This window comes from Rhinoderma darwinii, chromosome 3 (assembly GCF_050947455.1).
Source record: "Rhinoderma darwinii isolate aRhiDar2 chromosome 3, aRhiDar2.hap1, whole genome shotgun sequence".
NCBI classification, from domain to species: domain Eukaryota; kingdom Metazoa; phylum Chordata; class Amphibia; order Anura; family Rhinodermatidae; genus Rhinoderma; species Rhinoderma darwinii.
In genome coordinates, this window is record NC_134689.1 from 63,825,553 (window position 1) to 63,839,216 (window position 13,664).

The 13,664-nt window shown below is 42.4% G+C and overlaps 1 protein-coding gene across 1 annotated transcript in view; it reads right to left on the reverse strand.

Annotated features, from left to right (window-relative positions):
- Positions 1-4,831: 4,831 nt before the first annotated feature.
- Positions 4,832-13,664, reverse strand: part of LOC142748949 (gamma-aminobutyric acid receptor subunit pi-like) — a 628,889-nt gene continuing 620,056 nt past the window's right edge. Inside the window, exon 9 of the mRNA XM_075856382.1 lies at positions 4,832-4,953. Coding sequence (XP_075712497.1) covers positions 4,918-4,953 — 36 coding nt within the window. The 3' untranslated portion in view covers positions 4,832-4,917. The remainder of the gene's footprint in view (positions 4,954-13,664) is intronic.

The window sequence follows — 13,664 nt, forward strand, 5'->3', positions numbered from 1 at the left end:
TTTAAAGGACAGGTGTCGCGAAAACATTTTTTTTTTTATATATAATATTGCTTTTAGTATGTTATTAAAATACATTTTATTTATTTGTGTGTTTGTGTTTTACTTTTTTCTTTTTTCTAACTTTTACTTCACTATGGGGGCTGCCATTTTGTTTTTCATCTCTGTATGTGTCGATTAACGACACATACAGAGATGGAATACGGCAGCTACAGTGCAACGGGAGCCGTTCCATTGATTCTGCTCTCTGGCTCTGTACTGCGCAGATGCAGGTCAGAGTCACACAGCACAGCAGCTGTTTGCAGGGAGGTAGCAGGCGCCATCATGACGACCAGCTGCACTGCAGGTAAGATGTGTGTTTCTCTGTCCCTCTCTCTCTCTCACAGACCGCTGCTCTCGTGACCCCCGACACCCCCCCCCGACAGGTGCCCCCCTCCGACGGGTAGCCTCCCCCCCCGACGGCCCCTCCCCCAACGGGCCCCCCCACCCGACGGGCCCCCTGTAGTCATGCAGGAGACTTTGTATAAAGGACACGTGATGTAACTGTCCTGAGAAAGCTGGGTGATAATACGCCCGCTGTTAGTGTGGTACCCAGCTTTCCCAGACCCCTGAACGATAAATCTCTCTTGTTGTGCTGAGACTGAGAGGTTCATTAGTCACATTCCCAAACAGTCTCAGTACAACTAGAGAGATTTACCATTCAGGGGTCTGGGAAAGCTGGGTGACCAACATTACCCTTCCTACTGGAGTGTGAGAGGTTCTTTAGTCACATCCCCAAACACACTCCAGTAGGAGGGGTAATGGTGGTCACCCAGCTTTCCCAGACCACTGAACGATAAATCTCTGTAGTTGTGCTGAGACTGAGAGGTTCATTAGTCACATCCCCAAACAGTCTCAGCACAACTAGAGAGATTTACCGTTCAGGGGTCTGGGAAAGCTGGGTGACCACCATTACCCCTCCTACTGGAGTGTGAGAGGTTCATTAGTCACATCCCCAAACACACTCCAGTAGGAGGGGTAATGGTGGTCACCCAGCTTTCCCTGAAGCAGATATAACCAGGAAAGGGCTGGATGGACTGGCTGAGGGTGCACAGCGTTTTTGGTGATCCCCCTCTGTCATGTGATCGGACCTAGGTTACCAGTTCATCAGATGGGGTTCATGTGACTATAAATCTGCCCATAACAAGAGACAGTGCACTCAGGACAAGCCCTGCCCTCATGCCGTAGTTGTGTGGTTCTGTCTGCAGTAATGGCGGTGGGTGGCTCTGACTCCCGCGTCGGGTCATCTCAGGACAGAAGGGGTGTCCAGATTGGAGACACAGCGCCGCACCTGTCCTCAGGTTGTGTCTGGTATTGCAGTTCACCCCCATTGAAGTGAATAGGACAGAGCTGTAATACAATACCACACACGACCTGAGGACAAGTGCGGCGCCATGTTTTCCTGTACGACCCCTTTAAGACTTTTCCCGTGTGTGTGTGTGTGTGTGGCAGAGCGGAGGACAGCTGATACTTCATAGCCGCTTATCAGCTGTTTTGAAGAATCAGCGGCGAGCACCCCCCCCCCACGCACACACACAAATCCCCCCAAACACGCAAAATCAAGTGTAGTCAAGCGTTTTTTTTATGTGTTTTAGAACGTGTCAAATACACGGCGTGTGAATCGGTCAACTGAAAGGTCATTCACTTCACTTTCATCATTCTAAGGGCTCATTTACACGAGCGTGTTATACGTCCGTGCGACGCATGTGATATTCACGCGCGTCGGAGAGACATATATTAGTCTATGGGGCGGTGCAGACAGGTGCGTATGTCCGCTGCGTAAAAGTCACGACATGTCCGTTCTTTGAGCGTTTTTTGCGCATCACTCACCCATTGAAGTCAATGGGTGCGTGAAAACCACGCATGTCACACGGAAGCACTTCCGTGGGACGCGCGTGATTCGCGCAACAGCAGTGAAAAGGATGAATGAAAAGCACCACGTGCTTTTCTCTTTACAAACATCCAAACGGAGTGTCATAATGATGGCGGCTGCGCGAAAATCACGCAGCCGCGCATCATACGTGGCTGACACACGGAGCTGTTAAGTGCCTTTTGCGCATGCAAAATGCCACATTTTTTGCGTGCGCAAAACGCACACTCTCGTGTAAACCCGGCCTAAGGCAGGACATATATATATACACTACCGTTCAAAAGTTTAGGGTCACTTAGAAATTTCCTTATTTTTTAAAGAAAAGCACAGTTTTTTTCAATGAAGATAACATTAAATTAATCAGAAATACACTCTATACATTGTTAATGTGCTAAATGACTATTCTAGCGGCAAACGTCTGGTTTTTAATGCAATATCTACATAGGTGTATAGAGGTCCATTTCCAGCAACCATCACTCCAGTGTTCTAATGGTACATTGTGTTTGCTAACTGTGTTAGAAGGCTAATGGATGATAAGAAAACACTTGAAAACCCTTGTGTAATTATGTTAGCACCGCTGTAAACAGTTTTGCTGTTTAGAGGAGCTATACAAACTGACCTTCCTTTGGGCTAGTTGAGAATCTGAATCTGCATTACATTTGTGGGTTCGATTAAACTCTCAAAATGGCTAGAAACAGAGGGATTTCATGTGAAACTCGACAGTCTATTCTTGTTCTTAGAAAGGAAAGCTATTCCATGCGAGAAATTGCCAAGAAACTGAAGATTTCCTACAAAGGTGTGTACTACTCCCTTCAGAGGACAGCACAAAAAGGCTCTAACCAGAGTGGAAAGAGAAGTGGGAGGCCCCGCTGCACAACTGAGCAACAAGACAAGTACATTAGAGTCTCTAATTTGAGAAATAAACGCCTCACCGGTCCTCCATTGGCAGCTTCATTAAAAAGTACCCGCAAAACGCCAGTGTCAACGTCTACAGTGAAGAGGCGACTCCGGGATGCTGGCCTTCAGGGCAGAGTGGCAAAGAAAAAGCCATATCTGAGACTGGCTAATAAGGGGAAAAGATTAATATGGGCAAAAGCACATAGACATTGGACAGAGGAAGATTGGAAAAAAGTGTTAGGGACAGACGAATCGAAGTTTGAGGTGTTTGGATCCCACAGAAGATCATTTGTGAGACGCAGAACAACTGAAAAGATGCTGGAAGAGTGCCTGACGCCATCTGTCAAGCATGGTAGAGGTAATGTGATGGTCTGGGGTTGCTTTGGTGCTGGTAAAGTGGGAGATTTGTACAAGGTAAAAGGGATTTTGAATAAGGAAGGCTATCACTCCATTTTGCAACATCAAGCCATACCCTGTGGACAGCGCTTGATTGGAGCCACTTTCATCCTACAACAGGACAATGACCCAAAGCACACCTCCAAATTATGCAAGAACTATTTGGGGAAGAAGTAGGCAGCTGGTATTCTATCTGTAATGGAGTGGCCAGCGCAGTCACCAGATCTCAACCCCATAGAGCTGTTGTGGGAGCAGCTTGACCGTATGGTACACAAGAAGTGCCCATCAAGCCAATCCAACTTGTGGGAGGGCCTTCTGGAAGCATGGGGTGAAATTTCTCCCGATTACCTCAGCAAATTAACAGCTAGAATGCCAAAGGTCTGCAATGCTGTAATTGCTGCAAATGGAGCATTCTATGACGAAAGCAAAGTTTGAAGGAGAAAATTATTATTTCAAATAAAAATCATTATTTCTAACCTTGTCAATGTCTTGACTATATTTTCTAGTCATTTTGCAACTCATTTGATAAATATAAGTGTGAGTTTTCATGGAAAACACAAAATTGTCTGGTTGACCCCAAACTTTTGAATGGTAGTATATATATATATATATATATATATATATATATATATATATATATATATACATATACATATATATATATATATATATGCATTTTGTTTATTATTCATTCATTTCTTATGCATTGCTATTCCGCTTAATTTTTCCTCTTTCCAAACCAGTCCCACTTATTATTTTTTTTTCATGCACAGACGTTCGATCGCACATGCGCTGTTGGATCCGCATCTGGTAGTGCCGCTTAGCGTCAGCGTTGTCATGGTGACTCTAGCTTATTCTCATCATGCTGCACCTCTTCACCCTGACGATTTGCGCTCATTACAGGTGAGAGCAACCATTTATATCTCTATATAAACCCCTGGAGTTTTAATGTATCTAGCCTCCTGACTAAGCCGGTCTGTAAGGCGAAACGCGCGTCGAGGCGCTTTTTTTTCATCCAGTTCCTGAGGTTGCTGGTCCCACTCCCCACTATGTCTCAGGGTATGTGCTAACCTTTTTATTGTGCATTTTTTCTTGTCCAGTATCTCAGTTTAATTTTGTGTCCTTATATACTCCATCTTGTTTATTCATCATCCATATTTCAGCTAGACTTTGGTCTATTTGTATCTGACATTTAGGACATTTTATATCATTTATTGTTTTTCGTAATTGGTGAGCACTACTATCTCTATAAATGTGGGCATATTATTTACTGTGCATTTATCTATTTCTGTGGGTTATTAGAGTGGGTTCCGATTACTGACGGTTGGTTGACTCTGTAGGTCACTGGTCTTTTTCACTTGATCCTACTGTCTTTTTCTCCTTGCATTGTCCATCCTTTTATTCCATATTGTATTATTGTTTATTGTATCTAATAAAGATTTTCTACTTTTGCATATAATTTAGCATATTATTTCTTGTTGGTGGCTATGTTCCCTTGTGGTTCGCGTTTAGGTTGTCTACTTGTAAATTAGGGACCCCTCCTGACGCCATTGGTTTGGTTAGAGATTTTTGTAGGTTGTTCAACTGCCATTACTAAGGCGCTATTAAAGTATTAAAAAAAACACAGGCACATAAGAAAATATTTTTTTATTGAAATAAGAACTCTATGACCATTTTATTTTTAAAAAAAATAAACATAGATCATCGAAGTAGTCCAACTAATAAACGACGTAGTCAAAACGGTCAAGCGGAACCTGCAAAACAAAAAAAAGAAAGTTAGTAATATGAAAAATAAAAAAAATTATAGTCACCTCCAGTGTCTTCTGTGTTTTCCCCTGTGACGCAATAGAAACTAGACATCAATGAACTTCTGAAACGTCATATGTTACAAATTAAAAGGGTTTTCCCCACAACACACAGGTATCCCCTATCCATAGGATAGGGGATACATGTGTGATTGCTGGGGGTCCAACCACTGATGCCCCTAGCGATGAGAACTGGGGACTGAAAGACCCCCGAAGTGGCCAGCGCTCCATTCATTTCTAGGGACTTAGGGGACCGCTGTCTCCGGCAGCTCCATAAAAATTAATGAAGCAATGCTAGATAAGGCGCACTAGCGCTCCATTCTCATGGAGCACCTCGGGGGAATTTTGGTCCCCCGATCTCATCGCACATGTATTCCCTATTCTGAGGACCCCCGCCGATCAGCTATTTTGAAGGGGGTGCAGCGCTTGTACGAGTGCTGCTTCCCCTTAGTTTTCTATTGCTCACTGTGAATCTCCGACACAGATGCAGCGGCGATTCACAGGTATTGCAGCCTTTTCTCCCAATTCACTTCAATGTTAGAAGGCTGCAATACTGTGAATCGCCGTTACATCTGTGTCGGAGATGCACAGTGAGCAATATAAAATTAAGGGGAAGCAGCGCTAGTACGAGCTCTGCACCCCCTTCAAAAATGCTGATCGCGGGGGTCCCGGGAGTCGGACCCCGACCAATCATCTTTTGATGGCCTATCCTGAGGATAGGTCATGAATTTTTAGGGACTGGATAACCCCTACTCCATGCAGAGCATCCATTCAGGCATTTTTATATTTAAAGTGTAGCTAAACGTTTAACAAACTTGTGACCCCCTTCCCTCTTTAGCCACTTTTGACCTTCCTGACAGAGCCTCATTTTTCAAATCTGACATGTTTCACTTTATGTGGTAATAACTCCGGAATGCTTTCACCTATCCAAGCGATTCTGAGATTGTTTTCTCGTGATACCTTGCACTTTAAGTTAGTGGCAAAATTTGCTCGATATGTTCAGTATTTAATTGTGAAAAAACCCAAAATTTAGCGAAAAATTGCAAAAATTAGCATTTTTCTCAATTTAAATGTATCTGCTTGAAAGACAGGCAGTTATACCACACAAAATTGTTGCTAATTAACATCCCCCATATGTCTACATTAGATTGGCATCGTTTTTTGAACATCCTTTTATTTTTCTGTGACATCACAAGGCTTAGAACTTTAGCGGCAATTTCTCACATTTTCAAGAAAATTTCAAAAGGCTATTTTTACAGGGGCCAGTTCAGTTGTGAAGTAGCTTTGAGGGCCTTATATATTAGAAACCCCAAAAAGTCACCACATTTTAAAAACTTCACTCCTCAAAGTATTCAAAACAGCATTTAGAAAAGGTCTTAAACCTTTACACATTTCACAGGAATTAATGCAAAGTAGAGGTGAAATTTACAAATCTCCTATTTTTTTGCAGAAATAAATTTTTAATACAATTTTTTTTATAACACAGAAGGTTTTACCATAGAAACACAACCCAATATTTGTTGCCCAGTTTCTGCAGTTTTAGGAAATATCCCACATGTGGCCCTAGCGTGCTACTGGACTGAAGCACCCGTACTCAGAAGCAAAGGAGTACCTAGTGGATTTTGGGGCCTTATTTTTGTTAGAATATATTTTAGGCACCATGTCAGGTTTGAAGGGCTCTTGCGGTGCCAAAACAGTGAAAATCCCCCAAAAGTGACCCCATCTGGGAAACTACACACTTCAAGGAAATTATCGAGGAGTATAGTGAGCATTTTGACTGCACAGATTTTTTACAGAAATTATTGGAAGTAGGCCGTGAAAATTAATATATATATTTTTTCAAAGAAAATGTAGGTTTAGCGATTTTTTTTCTAATTTCCACAAGGACTAAAGGAGAAAAAGCACCACAAAATTTGTAAAGCAATTTCTCCCGAGTAAAACAATACCCCACATGTGGTAATAACTGACTGTTTGGACACACGGCAGGGCTTAGAAGGGAAAGAGCGCTATTTGGCTTTTGGAGCTCAAATCTAGCAGGAATGGTTTTCGGAGGCCATGTCACATTTACAAAGCCCCTGACGGGACAAAACAGTGGAAACTCCCCACAAGTGACCCCATTTTGGAGACTACACCCATTGAGGAAATTATCTAGGGGTATAGTGAGTGTTTTGACCCCACAGGTTTTTTGCATAAATTATTGGAAGTAGGCCCTGAAAATGACAATCAAAATTTTTTCAAAGAAAATTAAGGTTTAGCTAATTTTTTTCTCATTTCCACAAGGACTTAAGGAGAAAAAGCACCATAACATTTGCAAAGCAATTTCTCCCGAGTAAAACAATACCCCACATGTGGTAATAACCGGCTGTTTGGAGACACGGCAGGGCTTACAAGGGAAAGAGCTTTTGTTGGCTTTTGTAGATCACATTTAGCAGGAGTGACTTGCGGAGGCCATGTCACATTTGCAAAGCCCCTGAGGGGACAAAACAATGAAAACGCCCAAAAAGTGACTACATTTAGGAAACTACACCTCTTGAGGAATTCATCTGGGGGTGTAGTGAGCGTTTTGACCCCACAGATGTTTCATAGAATTTATTAGAATTGGGCAGTGAAAATAAAAACAATCCTTTTTCTTCAATAAGACGTAGCTTTAGCGCAAATTTTTTTTATTTTCTCAACAAATAAAGGAAAAAAAAACAACATTTGTAAAGCAATTTTTCCAGAGTACGGCAATACCCCATATGTGGTCATAAACTGCTGTTTGGGCAAACGGCAGGGCTCAGAAGGGAAGGACCGCCATTTGGAGTGCAGATGTTGCTGGATTGGTTTCTGGGCGCCTCTGGGCCCAAAACAGTGGAAACCCCCCAGAAGTGACCCAATTTTGAAAACTACACCCCTCAATCCATTTACCTAGGGGTGTAGTAAGCATTTTAACCCTGCAGGTGATTGGCAGAAATTGGTGTGCACTCGATGTTGCAGAGTGAAAATGGGATTTTTTTCCGTAGATATGCCAATATGTGGTGCCCAGCTTGCGCCACCATAACAAGACAGCTCTCTAATTATTATGCTGGGTTTCCCGGTTTTAGAAATACCCTACATGGGGCACTAATCTTTTGCCTGGACATTCGACCAGGCTCAGGAGTGAAAGAGTACCATGTAAAATTGAGGCCTAATTTGGCGATTTACAAAGTATTGGTTCACAATTGCAGAGGCTCAGATGTGAAATAATAAAAAGAAACCCCTGAGAAGTGACCCCATTTGGAAACTACACCCCTCAAGGCATTTATTAAGGAGTGTAGTGAGCATTTTCACCCCACAGGTCTTTTCCATAAATGATTGCACTGCGGATAGTGCAAATTCAAAGTTTATATTTTTCCCTAGATATGCCATTCAGTGGCAAATATGTCGTGCCCAGCTTACGCCACTGGAGACACACCCCAAAAATTGTTAAAAGGGTTCTCCCGGGTATGACGATGCCATATATGTGGAAGTAAACTGCTGTTTGGGCACGCTGTAGGGTTCAGAGCGGAGGGAGCACCATTTGCCTTTTGGAGAGAGGATTTTGCTTGGTAGTAGTTTTGTTTGAGTATTGCTGATATTTCCATTTATAATGTGGGGGTACATGTAAGCCAGGCGGAGTATATCAGGGGCATAGTCAGGGGGTATAATATTGGGGTAAAAAAACAATAAAATGATCCATAGATGTGTGTTACGCTGTGAAGCAATCCTTTCTGCACAGGCCGGTGTCGCACTGATAAATGGCGTCCTTTCTTATCCCCCTTTTGGTCCACACTCCGCAACTTTGCAGTTTGGGGAATTTTGCTGTGAAGTGTTGTCCTGGTATAATACGGGCACCGTCGCTTCCAGCGGATATGTTTGGGCCCTCCCCTTCCTGGTTCCCTAATTTTAGGTCCTTGATAAATCGCCTCTTGAAACAGAAGAAATGTTCCCCTCGGGTCGGCACAAATGCATATTGTTTATTTCCTGACTTATTGGAGCCTTAACTAATTTTATTTTTCATAGACGTAGTGGTATGAGGGCTGGTTTGTTGTGGGACGAGCTGTAGTTATTATTGGTACCATTTTGGGGTACATGCGAATTTATGATCACCTTTTATCCTATTTTTTGGGATGCCAGGTAAACATAAAACCGCAATTCTGGCACAGTTTTTTTAGTTTTTTTTATACAGCGTTCACCATGCGTTATAAATTACATGTTACCTTTATTCTGCAGGTCAGTACAATTCCGGCGATACCTCATTTATAGCACTTTTTTATGTTTTACAACTTTTTGCACAATAAAATTACTTTTGTAAAAAGAATGTATTTTTTCTGTCGCCATGTTGTGAGAACCATAACTTTTTCATTTTTTTGTCGACGGAGCTGTATGAGGGGTTGTTTTTTGCGAGACGAGCTATAGTTTTTATAGGTACCGTTTTTGGATACGTGCGACTTTTTTATCACTTTTTATTCTAATGTTTGTAGGGCAAAGTGACCAAAAAACAGAAACTCTGGTAAAGTTTTTTACGTTTTTTTTTTGCGCTGTTCACCGCGTGCAATAAATAATATAATATTTTGTTACCTCAGGTCGTTACGGTCGCGGCGATACCAAATACGTATGGTTTATTATTATTTTTCAATAATAAAGGACTTGATGAGAGTAAAAGGGGGATTGTGTTTTATTTTATTACTTGAAACTTTTATAGTTTTCAAACTTTTATTTTTTGCACTTTTATTTACACTTTTTTATACTTTTTTTTACACTTTTTCTCAAGTCCCACTAGGGGACTTGAAGGTCCAACGGTCAGATTTATTTTTTTCTAATACATTGCACTACCTACGTAGTGCAATGTATTAGATCTGTCAGTCATTCACTGACAGCAAGCCTATCAGGGCTGGCGATCTGCTAGTAACCGCTACGATGCAGCAATCGCTTTCGATTGCTGCATTGAAGGGGTTAATGGCAGGGTTCGGAGCTAGCTCCGCTTTCGGCCGTTACAGGTGGATGTCAGCTTTAAAATACAGATGACTTCCACCGCTGATGACGCCGGATCAGCTCCTGACCCGGCGCCATCTTGCCGGCGGCTACGAAAGCCGATCAGGCTCCGCTGCCGGGCGGATCTTGACCGGCTTCGGTGCTAGGCAGACCGGGAGGCCAGTATTAGGCCTCCGGTTGCCATTGCAGCCACCGGAACCCCGGCAATTTCATTGCTGGGGTTCCGATGAGCTGCAAACACCTTAAGTGCAGCGATCGCGTTTGAGCGCTGCACTTAAGGGGTTAATGGCGGGGATCGAAGCTAATTTCGGTCCCCGCCATTACAGCCGGATGTCAGCTGTCAGATACAGCTGAGATCCGGCGATGATGGCACCGACTAAGCTTCTGAGCCGGTGCCAAACATTTGGCGTAAGTATACGACATTTTGCGGGAAGCACAGGCTTTCCATGACATATACTTACGGCAAATGTCGGGAAGGGGCTAAACGTTTAACAAACTTGTGACATGTCAGAAATTTTGCCACCAATCGCTAAAACAAAGCAGCTGAAGCGCTTGTGTGAGCACTCAGCTGCTTCATTTCTGTTCGGCTTTTTCCGGAAAGCGGATTTCTATTGAGCCCGTCCTCCGATACATTGAATTCTGAAAATGCCATACTGAAACAAAGGGGCTGAGCGCTCATACAAGCGCTTCAGATGCTTTGTTTTAGTGATTGGTGGCAGTCTCAGTGCTCGGACCCCCACCAATCAAAACTTCTGACATGTCACTATGACATGTCAGAAGTTTCTTAAATGTTTAGCTACACTATAAAAAGAATGTGCCTGGAGACACTAGTGTTTCTAAAATCATAAAATAATGTCATTTATATTATGATTTTAGAAACACTAGTGTTCCCAGGCACTAAATTGTTTTTACTCTACTCACCACTGCCCCCCTGTGTCTGTTTTCTTTTTCTCTGCTCCACTTGGTGCCGCGCTGCCTCAATGCTCTGCCACCTGGCTCCAGGCAGAACGCTGTTACGCCAAGCATCATAGTCACGTGGTCCAGCTGGGCGCAGGTATTACGTCATTGGGGGGGGCATGACTGGCAACAGGGAGTGTCCGGGGCACCGCAGAGCCCAGCGGGACATTTTTCAGACCGCCCGGGACGGCGGGACAGTGGTGAGAAACCGGGACTGTCCTGCCGGATACGGGACGGTTGGGGAAATAGATAGATAGATAGATAGATAGATATGAGATAGATAGATAGATAGATAGATAGATAGATAGATAGATAGATAGATAGATAGATAGATAGATAGATAGATAGATAGATAGATAGATAGATAGATAGATAGATAGATAGGAGATATAGATATGAGATAGATAGATAGATAGATAGATAGATAGATAGATAGATAGATAGATAGATAGATAGATGTACACTACCGTTCAAAAGTTTGGGGTCACCCAGACAATTTTGTGTTTTCCATGAAAACTCACACTTATATTTATCAAATGATTTGCAAAATGACTAGAAAATATAGTCAAGACATTGACAAGGTTAGAAATAATGATTTTTATTTCAAATAATAATTTTCTCCTTCAAACTTTGCTTTCGTCAAAGAATGCTCCATTTGCAGCAATTACAGCATTGCAGACCTTTGGCATTCTAGCTGTTAATTTGATAAGGTAATCGGGAGAAATTTCACCCCATGCTTCCAGAAGGCCCTCCCACAAGTTGGATTGGCTTGATGGGCACTTCTTGCGTACCATACGGTCAAGCTGCTCCCACAACAGCTCTATGGGGTTGAGATCTGGTGACTGCGCTGGCCACTCCATTACAGATAGAATATCTGCCTGCCTGCTTCTTCCCTAAATAGTTCTTGCATAATTTGGAGGTGTGCTTTGGGTCATTGTCCTGTTATAGGATGAAATTGGCTCCAATCAAGCGCTGTACAACAGGGTATGACATGGCGTTGCAAAATGGAGTGATAGCCTTCCTTATTCAAAATCCCTTTTACCTTGTACAAATCTCCCACTTTACCAGCACCAAAGCAACCCCAGACCATCACATTACCTCCACCATGCTTGACAGATGGCGCCAGGCACTCTTCCAGCATCTTTTCAGTTGTTCTGCGTCTCACAAATGTTCTTCTGTGTGATCCAAACACCTCAAACTTCGATTCGTCTGTCCATAACACTTTTTTCCAATCTTCCTCTGTCCAATGTCTATGTGCTTTTGTCCATATTAATCTTTTCCCCTTATTAGCCAGTCTCAGATATGGCTTTTTCTTTACCACTCTGCCCTGAAGGCCAGCATCCCGGAGTCGCCTCTTCACTGTAGACGTTGACACTGGCGTTTTGCGGGTACTTTTTAATGAAGCTGCCAATGGAGGACCTGTGAGGCGTCTATTTCTCAAACTAGAGACTCTAATGTACTTGTCTTGTTGCTCAGTTGTGCAGTGGGGCCTCCCACTTCTCTTTCCACTCTGGTTAGAGCCTTTTTGTGCTGTCCTCTGAAGGGAGTAGAACACACCGTTGTAGGAAATCTTCAGTTTCTTGGCAATTTCTCGCATGGAATAGCCTTCATTTCTAAGAACAAGAATAGACTGTCGAGTTTCACATGAAAGCTCTCTTTTTCTAGCCATTTTGAGAGTTTAATCAAACCCACAAATGTAATGCTCCAGATTCTCAACTAGCTCAAAGGAAGGTCAGTTTTATAGCTCCTCTAAACAGCAAAACTGTTTACAGCGGTGCTAACATAATTGCACAAGGGTTTTCAAGTGTTTTATTATCATCCATTAGCCTTCTAACACAGTTAGCAAACACAATGTACCATTAGAACACTGGAGTGATGGTTGCTGGAAATGGGCCTCTATACACCTATGTAGATATTGCATTAAAAACCAGACGTTTGCAGCTAGAATAGTCATTTAGCACATTAACAATGTATAGAGTGTGTTTCTGATTAATTTAATGTTATCTTCATTGAAAAAAACTGTGCTTTTCTTGCAAAAATAAGGAAATTTCTAAGTGACCCCAAACTTTTGAACGGTAGTGTATGTTAGATAGATAGATGTATATTAGATAGATAGATGTATATTAGATAGATAGATAGATGTATATTAGATAGATAGATGTATATTAGATAGATAGATGTATAATAGATAGATAGATAGATAGATAGATAGATAGATAGATAGATAGATAGATAGATAGATAGATAGATAGATAGATAGATAGATAGATATTAGATAGATAGATGTATATTAGATAGATAGATACAGCTGTGGGATTCAAATTTTTAACAACAGGTTCCCTTTTTTTCGAACGAATACATACGTGCTGCGTCGGGGGAGTCAGGGGGGGGGGGGGTTCACGGTGTTTTGCGGTGTATTGCGAAATTGAAAACAATTACGATATTCCAATTACCCCCTACATTAAAGTGGCCTCTAAATAAAGAAATTCCCTGTCCAGAATGCTTTAGTGTGGATTGCCACACTATGTATATAATTACATAAGCATACAGAGCTACCCACACATTATGTTAAACTCACCCATTACGTATAGGCCTATATGGGCACATTCAATATCCTAAGCGTGCTCAGCCCATTTAGTTAGGCTTTGCACATCAGAAGGGTGGAGGTTAGTGCGAAGTGCGCAGTAAGCCGCGAAAACTCTCCCGGCTAA